Source organism: Typopeltis vanoorti, chromosome 11, assembly GCF_054136105.1.
Source record: "Typopeltis vanoorti isolate ZY-2024b chromosome 11, IOZ_Tvanoo_1.0, whole genome shotgun sequence".
Lineage (NCBI taxonomy): Eukaryota > Metazoa > Arthropoda > Arachnida > Uropygi > Thelyphonidae > Typopeltis > Typopeltis vanoorti.
Window position 1 is genome coordinate 75,628,701 of NC_143559.1, and position 18,938 is coordinate 75,647,638.

The 18,938-nt window shown below is 33.5% G+C and overlaps 1 protein-coding gene across 2 annotated transcripts in view; it reads left to right on the forward strand.

Moving 5' to 3' along the window:
* Positions 1 to 18,938, forward strand: part of LOC150101754 (putative tRNA (uracil-O(2)-)-methyltransferase) — a 178,146-nt gene that overhangs the window by 38,013 nt on the left and 121,195 nt on the right. For both annotated transcript variants that reach the window (XM_090400446.1, XM_090400447.1), the window contains exon 4: positions 5,111 to 5,179. In XM_090400446.1, the coding sequence (XP_090256572.1) occupies positions 5,111 to 5,179 (69 nt within the window). The remainder of the gene's footprint in view (positions 1 to 5,110; positions 5,180 to 18,938) is intronic.

Consider the following 18,938-nt stretch of genomic DNA (forward strand, 5'->3'; position numbering starts at 1 on the left):
CAGAGAGGCATGTGGTGAGGTTGTCTGCAAGGATAGAAAAATCAGAACTCCATGGTGGACACAGGAAGTTAAAGAGGATTTAAAGAGGAAGTTAAATGAGGGAAAAGAAGAAAGCATATGAAAAGTTCCTGGCAAATAAGTCAGCTTGTGCTCTTAGAGAATACAGAGACAAATGTAAGAAAGCTAAACACTGTGTAAAACTAGCTAAACAAAAGTCATGGGAAGACTTTGGCAAGAATATAGAAAATAAATATCAAGAAGGTGGCAAAATATTCTGGAGGGGTTGAAGAAGCTGAATGGAGAATGAAGAAGCTGAAGAATGGAGGAAAGGGTGCTGTAAAATGAGTTAGAGATGATAAAGGTGACATGAAAACAGGAGAAAAAGATATCCTTGAAGTATGGAGTAATTACTTCGAAAAATTGCTAAATGAAACAAGCAGTGATAGCACAGTGGTAAAAAACACTCAACAGGAATACATATCCATACTTGAAGTAGAAAAAGCCATCAAAGGCTTGAAATGTGAAAGGCAGCAGGAGTAAATGATATTTTACCAGAAATGCTGAAGTATGGTGGTATAAAAGTTTTACAGTGGTTACACTGCATAGTTCAGAAATCCCGGACAGAGGGACGAATTCCCGATGATCGGAGTTGAGCTCTCATAGTACCTATATATAAAAAGGGAAATAAAACTAAATGTAAGAATTACAGAGGTATTTCCCTACTGAATGTTCCTGGCAAGATTTATGCAAGCATACTTGAGAAATGATTGAGATCAATTATGGAAGAAAAGCTTGTTGAAGAACAATCTGGATTCAGGCCAAATAGAGGCTGTCAGGATCAGCTCTTCACTTTATGACAAATACTTGAGAAAGCATGGAAATATAACAAAGATCTGTATTTAAGTTTTGTCGATCTGGAAAAGGCACATGATAAGGTGCCAAGAGAGAAGCTATTCAATACGCTACGGTTATATGGTGTCAATGGGGCATTATATCAAGCAATACTTAGTCTTTATTTGAGTTGTAAGTCAGCAGTTAGAATTGAAGGAAGTACAGGAAGATGGTTTAATGTTAAATCTAGTGTGAGACAAGGATGTACATTATCCCCTCTGTTATTCATTATCTATATGGATCACATTATGAAGGAAAGTGGTATTAAACATGATATCAGAATTGGAAATGTTAATGTCAGCTCTTTGGTTTATGCGGACGATATTATACTTCTAAATAAATCCGCTACAAGTTTGCAATATTCCCTGACTAAATTGAATAACTGTTGTAATTGATATGGTATGAAGGTCAGTAATAAAAAGACAAAGACAATGAATATAGGTAGAGTCGTTGAAAATGTCAACTGTTTGTGAATGGAGACCCTGTGGAACAAGTAAAACATTTCAGGTACTTAGGCACCATTTTTAGTGAAGATGATAAATTTAAATATGGAAATAGAGAACAGAATCAACAAAGCTGGTATGGTAGGAAGTCAACTGAATAAATTTATATGGAATAAGAGAGAAATTAGTTAGAACACTAAATTAGCTGTATACAAGACAGTGTTCAAACCAGTTTTAACTTAAGGATCTGAGAGCTGGGTCAGAAGTAAAACACTTGACCAAAGACTAGAGACCTCAGATGTGAGAGTCCTGAGAAAGATTAGAGGCATGAACAGATGGCAATATCATATTAAAAACGAGGATATTAGGAAAGAACTTGACGTTGTCAGCATCCAGGAATGCGTTAGTAGAGATAATCTCAGGTGGTATGATCACTTAAACAGAATGGGCGAGGAAAGAATAGCAAAACAAGTGTTCTCTGCCAGATTGACAGGAAAATGATCCAGAGGAAGATTAAGATACAGGTGGATTGATACGGTAGAAAGTGCCTTAGACGATAGAAATATAAGATCTGATAATGTTGGAGTTTTGACAAGTAACAGACTAATTTGGAGGAAAATTGTAGATAGGAAGTTAGTACTGATGTAAATTTTTCATGTAGTGCTATCATATCCTATACACACCTTGAGGATACATATCAGGAATTTGATGATGATGATGATAATCAAACTAGTAAAAATTGTACAAAAACAAAAAGCTGCATTTTGTACCATCATTCCTGTATTTGCTCATTTTTCCTGAGTTATCAGTGTTTGGGGCAGACAATTTTTTATCTCCAAGAAATGGTTTTTCAATCATGGAACTCAGAAAAATTGATAGAACTCATTCTATTTCTGACAATAATAACATTCCTGAAGATGCAAGTCGAACGACTTACGAAACTTGTCTGGTTTGTTTTTTATTGTTATTTATCTTAATAAACATGTGGTCCAACTGAAATCTTTCTTATGAATAATACCACCAGTTTTAGGATAATACCTTCTTTCTTTATCAGTATGTTATTTTTGACATACTGATAAAGATGTCAAAAATAATGTAAAAAAAATACTGAGTTTATTGGTCATAACACTGGGTTTATTGGTCATAAAGATTTGATACAACTAGTTACTGAGTAGTTTCATCACATTAACTAGTGGCTTCATCTGGGTTTTGATGAATATACAAATATAAATAAACAATAAACTCTGATTATGGATTAATACATTACTAAAGAAAATACCGAATATGTACGAAACAGTACACAAGTACAATAGAAACATGTGGAACGTGGATGCTGCCACAAATATAAATGAACAACGAGCTTTGATAATGAATCAATACATTACTAAAAAAATACCGAATGCATAGCAACTGTTGCACAAGTACAGTGATTGACGGTTTAGGAGTTGGAAAAACTGCAAACATTTTTTGAAGTTTTTCCACGAATAAGTCTGCACAAGGAGGAGAGAGGGCTTCCCATTGCACGACCCGAAAGTTGTTTGTTGATTTTTCCATTCCATCGGAAAAAATTTCAGTTGAGACAGTGTTTATAGAGTTGAGAGATGTCTTGAGGGAACAGATTATCTGTAAGTACCATAACTTTGTTCACAGGAACATTTGTAAGTAATGATACAACATCTAAACTAGCTAGAATGTCTGTTCTTGACCGATAGAAATTTCTCCTAGTTTTTCTACAAAGTGTTGCATGTTTTTGGTATAGGCATCCGTGTGTCTAATCTGCTCCTTTAGAAGATGAGTGAGATGTTTTGATAATAAATAAGTTGGCGAGCTAATACCATCTACGATCAGTCGAAGAGGAATGTTTGTCTTGTGTACTTTTGGCAATCCATATAAACTTGGAATTAATGGATGCACGTATATCAGTTTTTTCTTTAGATCCATGGGTCATGTAGTCATATTGTGTAAAAGCATGTTGGTTTCTACTTGGTTCATCCAAATAGGATCAGAATCTAATTGACAGTAAGTAGAGGCATCAGAAAATAAAATTGAAATTTTGGACATATAATCCATCATATTAAAGATAACAGTAAGGAACAGATTATCTATAAGTACCATAACTTCGTTCACAGGAACATTTGTAAATAATGATACAACATATAAACTAGCTGGAATGTCTGTTCTTGAGATAGAAATTTCTCCTAGTTTTTACAAAAAGAATACTACTGTCTAATCCCTCTCTACAACAAATCCATGACATTTATTATGGAACTTCAATTTCCATTCCTTTTGTTGGTGAACTTTCGCAAAAAATTGCTAATCTCCTGAAATCTGACAACATTAGAGCAGCCTTCAAACCAATTATGACAGTACGAAATCCATTATGCTCACCCAAGGACAACAACTCTTTCAACAAACATCCTGGAGTTTACAACATCCTATGTTCTTGTGGCCTTAATTATATTTGACAAACTTTGAGAAGTTTAGAAATAAGACAAAGAGAACATATTGGAGACGTCAACAACAACAGAGAAGACAGTTAAGGGTTGGTATTCCATTTCTCCAACACTCACCACAACATTGAATATGATAAGAGCTCCATACCATACATAGAAGGCTACAGCTCCTGCTACATAAAGAGGCTACAATCGTAATCCACTCACAAGGTATCCTAAATAGAAACCAAGAGATGATCCTGTGTGATATTTGGAAATCACTGATCAGATCTTTAACCACATTAGAGTTTAATTTCTCTGTTATCGGATGTGCCTGCTGAACAATTACTGACCATGTGCCAGCATCCACGCTCCATTGTGTTTCTATTGTACTTGTGTAACAGTTCCTATGCATTCGGTATTTTTTTAGTAATGTATTGATTCATAATCAAAGCCCGTTGTTTATTTATATTTGTATTTTCATCCAAACCCAGATGAAGCTACTAGTTAACATGGCAAACTAGTTGGTAACTAGTTATATCAAATCTTTATGACCAATAAACCCAGTGTTAGTTAGTTTTATTACCTTCTTTCTTTTTTCGCTTTCAAACCAGACCAGATGGCTTGTTTCAGTCTCAGAGTTTTATTGGTCTGCCTCTGTTTCTTCTTCCCTTTTGTCTGTAATTCATCATTGCTCAATACTTTTTCATATAGCATTCCTTCAAGATGTTCTTTCTATTTGTTTCTGTATTTTTCTATTGTTTCATTGTTGGAGTCTGATTTAGTTCTTTCAGTATGTTTTCATTTTGCTTTTTATCTTGTCCTTTATAACCTTCTTCACTTTCATATAACAATGTTGTTGGTTTTGATAAATTATTGTACATTCTTAGTCTGTTTTATTTGCTGACTGTTGCTGGTGATAATTTACTTCATTAGATATGCCCAAGTCTTCATTATAACTTATTTCATAGCCCAAATTAAAATTATCGACTTGTTCATTTATGTTATTGCATATACTTGTTTTAGTTTGAATGGACATTTTTTCTTTTGAATGCTAAGGTTTAGTTTTTTTTATATTGTCATCTGCAAAATGTATGATATCTAAAATAAAATCTTTTTCTATATTTGGATTCCTTCTTTATTGTTTATCCTCCATTCTTTGATATCTCCATTTAATTCATTTCAAATGTTTTGTTTCAGTTATTGCCTTTTTTGTGGTTATTACTCTTTTCCCATATAGGCTGCAGAACAATATTCAATCCAATATATTTATTTATGTTTTATTTTTCATTTGAAGATAAAAAGTTTGCTTCAACATAGTTATATTTTGTTACTGTTGTTTAGATATGGCCTGAATGCACTGATCCATTGAAGTTTGTATATGAAGATATAGCTATTGCAGCATACTTGATGGTAAAATTTTAAGATTATATTTTTTTAGTTGAATTTTGTTAAAACAAGACATTTGTAATATTATTAAAATGCTATTCATTTTTAATTGGCAAACCATGTATTAAATATTTCATTAATGGATTAGATATATGCATAATGGCTGTTTTTTTTTTCATAAACCTCTGCTGTTCCACTCCTTATAAATAAGCAAACTAAAATATGGTAATTGTTTACATTCAACAAGTATAGTCAATACATATTGATGAGTATTGTAAATGTGCTTAGCACATTTATAGTGTATATCACGAGTGATAACAAAGCAATAATGCTAAGCTACCTTCAAATTTCGTGGTCTCATCAGACTTTTTCACAAGCATATTTGTAATAGGAACAGCCTTATATGGAACTACAGCAAGATGTTTCTTAGTTTCGCTATGCTTTACAAGCTGACAATATTTAGCAGCCATATCACATCTGCAAAACTTGCAGTGGCCTTTTGTAGCTTCACCAGGAACCTCACACAACCATTTACTAAACATTCCCATTTGCAACCAATCCCTCCTAAATTCTTGCTTGTAAGCTTTATTTTTCTCTTTACTGATTTTTGATGAAGGGTATACAAATTTTTACTGCAACAAATTATGATCAGTCTTTTAAAATTTCTCACTCGCTATTGTAACTACCAACCAGAACACTTTGCAAAGACTAACTTGTAGCGGTGCTATCAACTTTAAGGTGACAAAATGACAGACTGTTGGGCCACGTGAAGTTATAAAAACAACTAAAAAGAGCTAAAACTAGTTCTGGAGGAGCTAGATTAAAATTTTTGGAGCTAGAGGAGAAAAAAAGAGCTAAATTGGTAATATTGTGTAGGACATGCAAATTTGGTAGGTAGACATGACACTATAGGATTTTAGTGCATACCTGCAAAATATGCGATTTTCTGATATATTTGATAACAGCAAATATAAACACACCCCTTGTGTTTATATTTCATAGACTAATGTTTACTCATGTGCTCTAGTACATGTATCCCATGCTTAACACGGGATTTGATCATCGTCATCATCAAATTCCTGCCGTGTACCCTCAAGGGGTGTACAGGATATGATAGTACTACATGAAAAATTTACATCATTACTAACTTCCTATCTACAATTTTCCTCCAAATCAGTCTGTTACTTGTCAAGACTCCAACATTATCAGATCTTATATTTCTACCATCTAAGACACATTGTACCGTATCAATCCACCTATATCTTGGTCTTCCTCTGGGTCGTTTTCCTGCCAACCTGGCAGAGAACACTTGTTTTGCTATTCTTTCCTCACCCATTCTGTTTAAGTGACCATGTACCACCTGAGATTAGCTCTGCTAATGCATTCCTGGATGCTGACAATATCAAGTTCTTTCCGTCGTTTTTAATATGACATTGCCATTGATGCCATCTGTTCATGCCTCTAATCTTTCTCAGGACTCTCATATCTGCGGTCTGTAGTCTTTGGTCAAGTGTTTTACTTCTGACCCAGCTCTCAGATCCATAAGTTAAAATTGGCTTGAATACTATCTTGTATATAGCTAATTTAGTGTTCCGACTAATTTCTCTCTTATTCCATATGAATTTATTCAATTGACTTCCTACCATACCAGCTTTGCTGATTCTGTTGTCTATTTCCATATTTAATTTACCATCTTCACTAAAAATCGTGCCTAAGTAGCTGAAATGTTTTACTTGTTCCACAGGTTCTCCATTCACAACGCAGTTGACATTTTCAACGATTCTGCCTCTTTTCGTTGTCTTTGTCTTTTTATTGCTGACCTTCATACCATATCTATTACAACAGTTATTCAATTTAGTCAGGGAATCTTGCAGAATTGTAGCGGATTTATTTAGAAGTATAACATTGTCCGCATAAAGCAAAGATCTGACATTAACATCTCCAGTTTTGATATCATGTTTAATACAACTTTCCTTCATAATGTGATCCATATAGATATTGAATAACAGAGGGGATAATGTACATCCTTGTCTCACACCAGATTTAACATTAAACCATCTTCCTGTACTTCCTTCAATTCTAACTGCTGACTTACAACTTAAATACAGACTAAGTATTGCTTGATATAATGCCCCATTGACACCATATAACTGTAGTGTTTTGAATAGCTTCTCTCTTGGCACCATGTCGTATGCCTTTTCCAGATCGACAAAACTTAAATACAGTTCTTTGTTATATTCCCATGCTTTCTCAACTATTTGTCGTAAAGTGAAGATCCGATCCTGACAGCCTCTATTTGGCCTGAATCCAGCTTGTTCTTCAACAAGCTTCCATAATTCATCTCAACCGTTTCTCAAGTTTACTGGCATAAATCTTGCCAGAAACACTCAGTAGGGAAATAACCTCTTTAATTCTCACATTCAGTTTTATTTCCCTTTTTATATATGGGTACTACATGAGCTCTACTCCAATCATCGGGAATTCATCCCTCTGTCCACGCCTTCTGAACTATGCAGTGCAGCCACTGTAAGACTTTTATACCACCATACTTCAGCATTTCTAGTCGAATATCATCTACTCCTGCTGCCTTTCCACATTTCAAGCCTTTGATGGCTTTTTCTACTTCAAGTATGGATATATATTCCTGACTGTATGACTGTTGAGTGATTTTTACCACTGAACTATCACTGCTTTTTTCATTTAGCAATTTTTCGAAGTAATTACTCCATACTTCAAGGATATCTTTTTCTTCTGTTTTCATGTCACCTTTATCATCTCTAACTCCTTTTACAACACTTTCCTCCATTTCTAAGCTTCTTCAACAACCCCCAGAATATTTTGCCACCTTCTTGATATTTATTTTCTATGATCTTCCCAAAGTCCTCCCATGACTTTTGTTTATCTAGTTTTACACAGTGTTTAGCTTTCTTACATTTGTCTCTGTATTCTCTAAGAGCACAAGCTGACTTATTTGCCAGGAACTTTTTCATATGCTTTCTTCTTTTCCTTCTTCCTCTTTAACTTCTTTTGTCCACCATGGAGTTCTGATTTTTCTATCCTTGCATGCAACCTCACCACATGCCTCTCTGGATGAATCAATCACGATTTTCTTCAAGGCTTGCCACTGAATCTCCAAGATTTGGTTCCTGTTCTGAAACTCTTTCATTTTTTCTTCAATAATCTTTGTGTATTTTAGTCTTCAGCTCACATCTGAGAGCTGCTCAGCTTTTATTCGCTTTAAAACTTTCTTACGTCATTCTTTTCAATATGAAATTCACTTTTATCCTGCTCAAGACTAAATAGTGATCACTTCCAATTTCAAATCCTCTGTACACTCTGGTGTCCTGCAGTAGGGAGAAAACATCACTATCAACAATAACATAGTCAATGAGACTTTTCTTATTCCTTGCTTCTTCTCTCCATGTGAATTTGTGCACATTTTTATGTTGGAACACGGTGTTAGTAATAACCAGTCCATGTCCTGAGCAGAAATCCAACAAGTATTTGCCATTATTATTAGCTTTGCTCTTTTCTCCAAATTTTCCCAAAATATTTTTTTATGTCTGACAGACAATCATTTCCTACTCTGCTATTTAGATCCCTAACAAGGACCAACTTTTCCTTTTTCATTGTATCAGTTGCTTTCTCTAAAGACTCAAAAAATTCCTCTACTTCTACCTTAGTAGAACCTTCTGTGGGACCATAGGCACAAATAAGTCTTATTGTCCAGTTCCCCATTCTGATATTTGCCCACATCACTCTACTTGAGACTGCTTGCCATTCAAGAAAATTAGCTTCTTATTTAATGTTTAATATTAATGTGCGGATTTGATTAACGTGGCTTAATTAATTGCAACAATCCCTTTATATACACAGTAGAGTTTTAATTAATGCACCTTTAAATTTACCAAAATTCTACCAAATATGACATCATCGCAACTTTCAAAGCCTGTTCTCTTAAAAAAGACATTCTTAAAGCAGTAGAAACAATAACGGGAGGAAATGAGATTAGGCTCCAAGAATATGGGAAAATTTTTAACATTAAACATGCAACTAAATACATTCATGATTCATGGGAGCAAGTGTCTTCAAGCTGCATGAGAGCTGTTTGGAAAAACCTTTTGCAGAATGCATTAATGACTTAGGTGGTTTTCAAAATCCTGTGAGCGTGGATAAAGAAATCATTGCAATTGGTGGAGATCTTGGTTTTGATGGTGTTGATGCAGATGATGTTAAAGAATGATTGGATTCAAAAGATTTCAGTGACAATGCTCTTCTTGTAATTGAACAACAACTTTCATATGAAGACAATGAATAAATGGAATGTGAAAATGAGGTTCCAAAGGAGATGACAATCAAAGAACTGGATGGAATATTTCATAGTTTAGAATCGCTTAAGCAGCAAGTAATGGATATGGATCCAGATGTTAATCGAAGAATGCTTGTTAACGTAGAATTTATGCTGATAAAAAAAATTAAAATTGTTCAGACGACTCTTGATAATTTTTTTTGATAAAAAATTGCAGTAACTAATGTAGATACAAACATTTATTAAACATTTACTTTGCATTCATTTTTTATCTTTCCTAAAAGAGTACCATATAAAACGAATTATGAATACAGTAATCAATCATGGAGGAATTGTAATTTTTACCATTCGTTATTATATTTGATTAATGTGATTTTGATATATGCTGTAACATCGAGGGATTAATTAATCACATTAATCAAATGATACCTGTACTCAGTGGTGAGCTGTGGAAATTTTAACAAAGGGCTCGCATCATTGAGCAAAAAAAAAAAAAAAAAAAAAAAAAAAAAGAAGCCATATAACTTTATTAATACAGCTTGTGTACAAATTCCAATGAGAGGACAATCAACCTCCAAAGGCTGTAATTTTTAACAAATATTTCATGATCTAAACATGAAATATTTGCACACAATCAACTGTGTTAATTTTTCTTACATAAGAAAACCATTTTTTAACTATCAAAATATAATAATGAAATCTTTTATAAAGCATTTGATTGGCTACTGGTTTTACTATACGATTGGCTACCAGAAGGGAGAAGGGTAAAGATAGCACATGTGCTTATTTTATTTTGGAACTTGGGCACATTCATTATAGAGGAGTTAATCTATACACTGCTGAATAGACTAGTTTTTGTTAGGTTACTGTATGAGTTTGTCACCTAATATGTTTCAAAAAACTTTTTTTTAGAAAAAATAAAAAAGTAAATAGAAGAACAAGGGGCTCGCAAATTTGAGAAAAATTTATCAAAGGGCTCGCGCAAGCCCCTTATAGCTCACCACTGCCTGTACTTAAATCTCTGAAAAAGTGTACATTGGAAGTAACCTGCATTGTCTGATTGAAATAGTCTTCTGAATGAAGAAAGATTATATCTTAACATACTTATGTGATTTCATTGATTCTTGACCTAAGTCAGTTTTGACATTTTCTGAGAATTTGATTGGGTCTGGTATAGAACCTCACTAACACACACACACACACACACACATCATCATCTCATGGTTTGCCTTCCACCCTTTGTAGTTGGATTACCAGTTTCCTCACTTGACCTTTACTATTTATCATGGCAGATGGTTTATTCTCTTCAGCCTGCTGCACAAGTAATACTCTAGGGCTTTATACTTCTGCCAATGCTTTTTTTCTCCTGCAGATAAGTGACCTTCTCTCATTAAACTCAAATCCTGTCCACACACTCAGTTTGGCTTCAAAGTTATCAAACCAACTTTTCATCCTTCTCTTTATTCCATCTGCCACTATTCCTTGGAACAACAGCCTTCCATTATTAGACACTGGTTTCACTCCAAGGGCTGAAACTTCCAGCTGTTTAAGAAACAAACTGCTTTACCGCACATGGAACTTATTTTGTGTTGGGTTTTGCAAGTTGTTATGTTTGGGATTAATATTAAAATTAAAAAAAAAAAGAGGTCAGATAGAACAGTAGAATGGAAATAAAAACTCTTAAGTTCATGCATCAGATCTTATAATTCATGCTTATACTGGTTAAGATTCATCATTATTTGCTTGGTCATTTCATTGATATCTGAAAAAGTTGAGACCTTTTCATTTCCACTCAAAGTACCTGAATTGTCTCCTGTGCTTACTGTCATTGTGTATTATACATATATAGAGACTAGGTGCTGAAGAGTTTTTGTCTTGAATCTGCTATAATGCAACACTTACAGTGTATGGAATACATTACGAGGTGCATTACATTTTATTAGTATTACTGATAAAATGTAATTAACATTACATTTTATTAGTAATACTAGTCTGGTTTCAAAAAGAAACCGGACTAGGCTAATCAAATCTTTACAACTTACCCAATTTATATTTGGACTCGATCCCCTTCAAAGTAGTCCCCTTACAAGTTTATGCAGTGATATCTCACCACTTTCACCCTGCTTCAAATGCTTCCTGCAAGTCTTTTTGTTGAAGTGATTCACGGGCAATTCATTGCCAGGAAAATTTATCACAAAAAGTGTTATTTGCTAGAAAATTGAAACGATATTGCATTGATACTGGTATATGAAAAGTAAATGCAGTGGAAGAAAAATTTCACAAAATATAGTTTTTTTTATGTATTTATAAATTATTTATTTAGATTTTAATTCAATTTTCATAATATTTTTATTCTTATACAGTGAAAGTAATATTTTATTAATCAGTGAGTTTACTAGTTTCTGTTTCATCTTAAAAAGTTATAAATATCCTTTCTTACTTATATATTACAGATTCTGTTAATGGAATATTAATATTTACAAAACTGGAATAGGATGGTTTAGGGAGAAAGTGTATCATATTTAAGAATATTTATTCTGCAAACCGTTCACTATTTTTTTTTTGTATACTTAGACACCCATCCAGATGTGATATATATATATATATATATATATATGCATATGCGCTCACACACACACACACACACACACACACACACACACACACACACACACACACACACACAATTTTGTCTGAATTAATTCAGAAGGCGATGTATTTCAGTTATTGACTAAGCATATATTTTGAAAATGATTCCACTTTTCCTACATAGGAAAGATATGTTGTTCGCTATTATTATTATTATTTGACACCTCCAGGGAGTTCTAAGACTCATTGAGGGAGGGCACCTACTCTACAACTCTCTGTCTCCACAACTCAACCTCATCCACAAACCGTCTCATCTACACCAATGCCATCTACTGTCCATAATCACCACTATTATTTTCAAAGACAATTACAAACATCTCTGCCCACAGCGGGATTCGAACCGCAGCCTTTTGGCTGGAGAGTAGATATGCTAACTACTCAGCCAACCAGGCCGGATTATCATTTCCAGAGCCAGTTTAAGATCGTGCAGTTTTGAGTACTTATATTAAATTAACCTCCCAAATGGCTAGGACGTCTATAGATGTCCAGCTAAATCTGGATATTATTCAGCCCACCTGTTGAAAGGACATGAATAAGAAGTGCAATTTGGCCATGATACCATTTAGAAGGTGTGATAAACTCGGATTATCTCACGTCATAGCTCTGTCTCAGTTGCCTATAACAAGAAATGCAGTTCCTTGTTCTATGCTGGGTAACCGGATCTTAGTTATATTGGATAGATTAAAAATATAGAAATTATTTATATTTTTGTTTTCTCTTTTTATTGTACAATACAATTTTAATGCCTGGACAAAATAAAGATCCTTGCAGAATTTCTTCACTTAAATATTGCCTTACCTTGGAGAACCAATTTCATTTTTAATTTTTTTGCACTAATTTTTTTCTAATCGCTTACTTGACAAAACATTTTCTTTGTTCTCGAAGAAATTAATTCACGATAATTATTTGAAACATTATTAAAAAAAGTAAAGAAAACCAGCTGCTGGCGTTCCAGATTATATTATTTTTATTTTTGTTCAAAATCATTGAAATCGAATAAATACTTCCTTTACGACGTGCTTGATCGACTTTACTGTATAGAGAATAACATGAAATTCTTTCATCATATCACTAAATTTTTTTCTTTATATAGTAATCTACTGTTTTTGCACTTTCACTTTCTTAGTTTCCCTGTATAATTGGTCATTACAAAATGAAATTAACAGTTATGATTTAAATTTATATGTATATATATTTTCTGCATAATTCAGATACTATGCTCTAATTTTTAAAGTAAGCGATACTTTTGCTTATATTCTATCATTCAAAATATGTATATACACATACATCAAATGTGAAATTTCATTTCCATATTTTTAAAATGGAATTGAACTTTATTTCGCCTTTGATAGTTTAGCCCCCCATCCCTGCTTCATCACTATCACACACCTGAAAACTGCTATGAAACATTGGTACAGTGTTTATTTAATTCATTATTTTTCTCTAGTAATTTTCTACATAACTTTAATTTTTCGATACAGAAACTAGGTGGTGATTATTATAAATTAGCAAATTATAAATCAGAAAATATACATATTATTTCCTGATTATTATAAACCAGGAAATTATAATAATTTCCAAACAAGAAATTTCTGCCTGTAAAATATTCAGATATTTTACAGGCAGAAATTTTACTTGGGGCTCTTTAGTGTGCTGCCTACTGGGCATGTTCTATTGTTCTGTTTCTCAGTGGGGGTTAGTAATCTCTAGTAATTTGAGATGCCTGACTGTACTGTTCTTGAAGGCGAATTTTTGAGTTCTTTTTATAACACAATGATATTTTCGTATTTTCTAAGGAATAAAATATAAGAGGAACTGGAATACTCTTTCCAGTTCCTCTTGAACTGGAAAGAGTATTCCAGATAAACTATTTCACCAAAAAAAATAATAAAATAAAATAAATAAAAAAAAATATAAATAATAATGTCACCTTGCCAATACTCAACATTGATGTGATATGGGTTCCAAATTTCTTGTTTGGAAGATATATATATATATATATATATATATATATATATATATATATATATATATTACAAAGTTTTGTAATAAACATTTCTGCTACAAAGAAGTTTGACAGAATCAACAATATTATTGTCTTATTTCTGTTTCTTGTGTCAGATGTTATAATGACAAAAATAGTAAGAAAAAAATCATTTGCACTTTCTTTTCAAAACACAAAAAAAGAACATTGTAAATTCAGCCAATGAAAAAGAAAATACTACATTTTTTTCTGCTGTTATCGGATTTTTTTTTCTTGTAGTACAAAGAAATCACTGCATATAACATGAGGTATGCAAGAGGGCAAAAGTCTGAAAATTGATTACATTATAACGAATAGAGAAATCATGTCAGAAAAAATTATTCATATAAGAGTTCTAATATCAGCAGACATAACGACATTTTCTTCTAGGTTAGATACGTGGCATTGTTGAATTAGCTAAACCTTTGCTATTTGATGCTAAAATGAATGGGCATGTTCATTTACGTTTGTAACAGTTGTCTTGCGAATGATTTATAAAATAAATTCTCTGAAATATCTGAAGATTGATTAGGTCTATATACCCCCCCCCCCAAAAAAAAAAAAAAAAAAAAGATTATGAAACGCATATGCACCTTTTCTTTTAAAATAATTCAAATCTTCTTCAAGATAATTGTATCAAATAATTTATAATTTTTCGATAATAAAAGTGAAACTGATCATTATAAATTTAGAAATTATTTTGGCATAAATAGTGTATCAGCATGTAAAAGAAATGTCAGTATTTCTGTTAGGATATTTGCTAATCAACAATTGAATAGGAAACAAGACTTTGTTGATGTATTCTGCACTACATCTTGAGGCACTTTAGTGTGACTTTAGTGTTCTCTCTTTTCTTTCTCAATAGCAGTGAAAGTAATAAGCCTTTAGCTTTTCCTCTAGCTAAGAGGATATTAATAAGTATTCTAAGACGTAGATTATTTCAGAAATAGCAACCAGCAGTAGAAGTAGTAATATTTAGATTTTTTTTTAAAGAAAAACAAACAGAAATAATACTAATGAACTTTCTTTTGTGTGGTATGCATATAAACAATTTTGCATGGCGAAAATATAGCATAGTATTTCTAAAATTTCAAATAATTTCAGCAGACAGTAGAACAGCTGATTTTAGATTGCAAAGAAATAGTACAGAATTAGAAGCTTCACAGTACAAAAATCTTATTACCATATTTCTTTTGTCAAAATAGTAAAATGAAGTAATAGATTTTGAATATCTAGAAAAGCTTTCAGACCTGTAGAAATATACAGTAGTTATGCAAATGAGTTCCAGGAGAGGATAAGGAGGGGATAAGCATTAAAGAATCATCAAAATGAGCAAAAATTTTGAATCATTCCATATACGATATCTTTCATATTACATTTTTAACATATCTACGAGGATATGTTGAATATTATTGTAATGTGCATAATATAAAAAAAAGACGAAGGTGAAGAATCGCTGCTAAAATATAAATTTGTGTATAAATTTTTAATACCAAAAGGACTTACAATTGGAAACCGAGTAGTGCAATTTAACATTTGTTGTTCATAAAGACAAAACAAAAAAAAAAAATGTTTCTGAAACTGAAATGTGATGATCCATATAATGGTATTTTGCTAATAAAGAAAGCAAAAGGTCATATTTATCATCATCATCAAATTCATACCATGTACCTTCAAGGGGTGTACAGGATATGATAGTACTACATGAAAAATTTACATCATTACTAACTTCCTATCTGCAATTTTCCTCTAAATCAGTCTGTTACTTGTCAAGACTCCAACATTATCAGATCTTATAGTTCTATCGTCTAAGGCACTTTGTACCGTATCAATCCACCTATATCTTGGTCTTCCTCTGTGTCATTTTCCTGCCAACCTGGCAGAGAACACTTGTTTTTGCTAATCTTTCCTCGACCATTCTGTGACCATATACCACCTGAGATTAGCTCTGCTAATGCATTCCTGGATGCCGACAATGTCAAGTTCTATCCTAATATCCTCTATTTTAATATGATATTGCCATTGATGCCATCTGTTCATGCCTCTAATCTTTCTCAGGACTCTCATGTCTGTGGTCTCTAGTCTTTGGTCAAATGTTTTACTTCTGACCCAGCTCTCAGATTCATAAATTAAAACTGGTTTGAACACACTGTCTTGTATACAGCTAATTTAATGTTCTGACTAATTTCTCTCTTATTCCATACGAATTTATTCAATTGACTTCCTACCATACCAGCATTGTTGATTCTGTTGTCTATTTCCATATTTAATTTACCATCTTCACTAAAAATCGTGCCTAAGTAGCTGAAATGTTTTACTTGTTCCACAGGTTCTCCGTTCACAACTCAAAAAAATTCCTCCACTTCTACCTTCGTAGAACCTTTTGTGTGACCATAGGCACAAAGAAGTCTCATTGTCCAATTCCCCATTTTGATATTTGCCCACATCACTCTACTTGAGACTGCCTGCCATTCAAGAAGATTAGCCTCGTATTTAGTGTTGAATACTATGGCTACTCCTTCTTTTCCTTGATTGTCATTGCCTGAATGTAACATTTTATATTTATTGCTCAGAAAGAACTCGCCAGTTTTTGTCTTTTTAGTTTCACTCGCCCCTATTATGTCGAACTGGTACTTATCTAATTGCTCAGCTAGCTCCATTTCTTTGCCATTCAGGCTTCTTATGTTGGTAGTACCGATATTTAACTCTGGTGATGTTGAGTTGGGGTGTGTTTTCAGATTTGTTCCAGTAGCTGACTTTTCGCTGTTCGCCCTGCTTCCCTGGCGAAAACAACAGAAGCCTTGTTTAACTGGGCAACGCCTCAATCAGCATGAAATTTTGTCATGTTGTACCATCATTTTGTATTTTGGTTTAAGCCAATAAGAATACAATTTGGTCGGATAAATCCCAAATTGTCAGCCCATCCTTGTTCTTTCAGTATCCAGGTAGATACCCAACAGGGTGCACCACGAGAAGGTGAGGATTGGACATTAGGTCAGAACCCCTGGTTTGTTCTGTGCATTCCTTTAAAGACTATGTGGAGGTCTCCTCTCAGTTATACAGCTTTCACCCTTATTTATTTCAATAAATATTATTTAAAAATATAAATATTTGACATAATATTTTCAAAGTAAACATTTGAAAATTCACGAAAAAAATTGTTTCTATTTAAGTTAAGGGATATTACATCCCATATTGTTTCTTAGCCGAATAAGAAACTCAAAGAGTTTCATGCCGAATATAGAAACTATATAAAGTTCAGCGATTCCAAGCGTAAGCAAATACCTGGAGCAAGCTCCAATCACTATTCTTGGTATTTACCCATAATGTGAACTTAGCTCCTAGGAGCTGTATTACTGTTCTACATTATGAGAGAAGGTCACTACCCAGACCGGTTTCAACCTTTATTGAGGTCTCATCAGTAAGTAGGTAAACCTAGTTAATACCAAGTTTGTAGCGAACAGAACTTGCATCCCTTCTATGAGAATTGCCAAGAAGGTGCCTTATAAATTACTAATTATATGAAGAACCAAAGTCTTCAATTCGGCGACATGAACTTATTATGGGTAAATACCAAGAATAGTGATCGGAGCTTGCTCCACCCTTACTATGAGTTGCCTCAGTTTTCACTACCAAATGGGTCAGGTGCTGCGCTATCAGGTATTTGCTTACGCTTGTAATCGCTGAACTTTATATAGTTTCTATATTCAGCTAAGAAACATTATGGGATGTAATATCCCTTAACTTAAATAAGTTCATGTCGCCGAATTGAAGCCTTTGGCTCTTCATATAATTAGTAAATTGTTTCTATGTTATAAGTAAAGTGAAAGAACAATCAGTGCAATGTTCCGGTGCACTGATTTGAAGAATAAAATACACCAAATTTACTATCACTAAATAGATTCATTGCAGAGGCTGATCGATGGTCATTTCAGGATTGATTATTTTCGTACATATGAAATTCATTTCAGTTTTTGGGAAGAGGCACAATAAATCATTTTAGAGGCAGAAAAGGTCAAATATCTTAGGACAATAAAGGAAATTCCAAGTAACACAATAGACGTAAAGAATGGTGACACAAAGGTCACTAACCAACATTTAATCCACTAATGGCTCTTAAAATAGCCATAATGGGATTAACAGCAGAGGAAGGTAATAGCATGATAAAAGGTAGAATGCCGATTAGGTTTTGATTCATGAAAAAAGCTAGGGAGGTCTGGCTATTTCATCCACCTCAGCAGGTGGGGGGGGGGGGGTAAAGAAAATGATAACAAAATTATGTAAATTCTATCATAATGTTGTAAATCAGTAAGCTAAATTTGTCATCTGAGGCTGCAATACTAGTCTTTGCTTTTTCCTCCAGGGGTGCTTAAGGATCAAAGCTGTATAATTGAGAGGAGACTTCCACATTGCCTTTAAAGGAATGCGGAGAACCGACCAGGGCTTCTGATCCAATGTCCAATCCTCACCTTCTCTTGGCACACTGTTAGGTATCTACCTAAATACTGAACGAATGAGGATAGGCTGGCAATTTGGGATTTAGCCTACCAAATTGCATTCTTATTGGCTTAAACCAAAATATAAAAATGATGGTAAAACATGACAGAATTTCATGCTGATTGGGGCGTTGCCCAGTTAAACAAGCCCCCCATTGTTTTCAGTAGGTAACCAGGGTAAACAGCGAAAAGTCAGCTGTTGGAACTAATCCTAAAAGACACCACAACTTGTCACCAGAGTTCAAGATCGGTACTATCAACATAAGAAGCCTGAATGGCAAAGAAATAGAGCTAGCTGAGGATTCA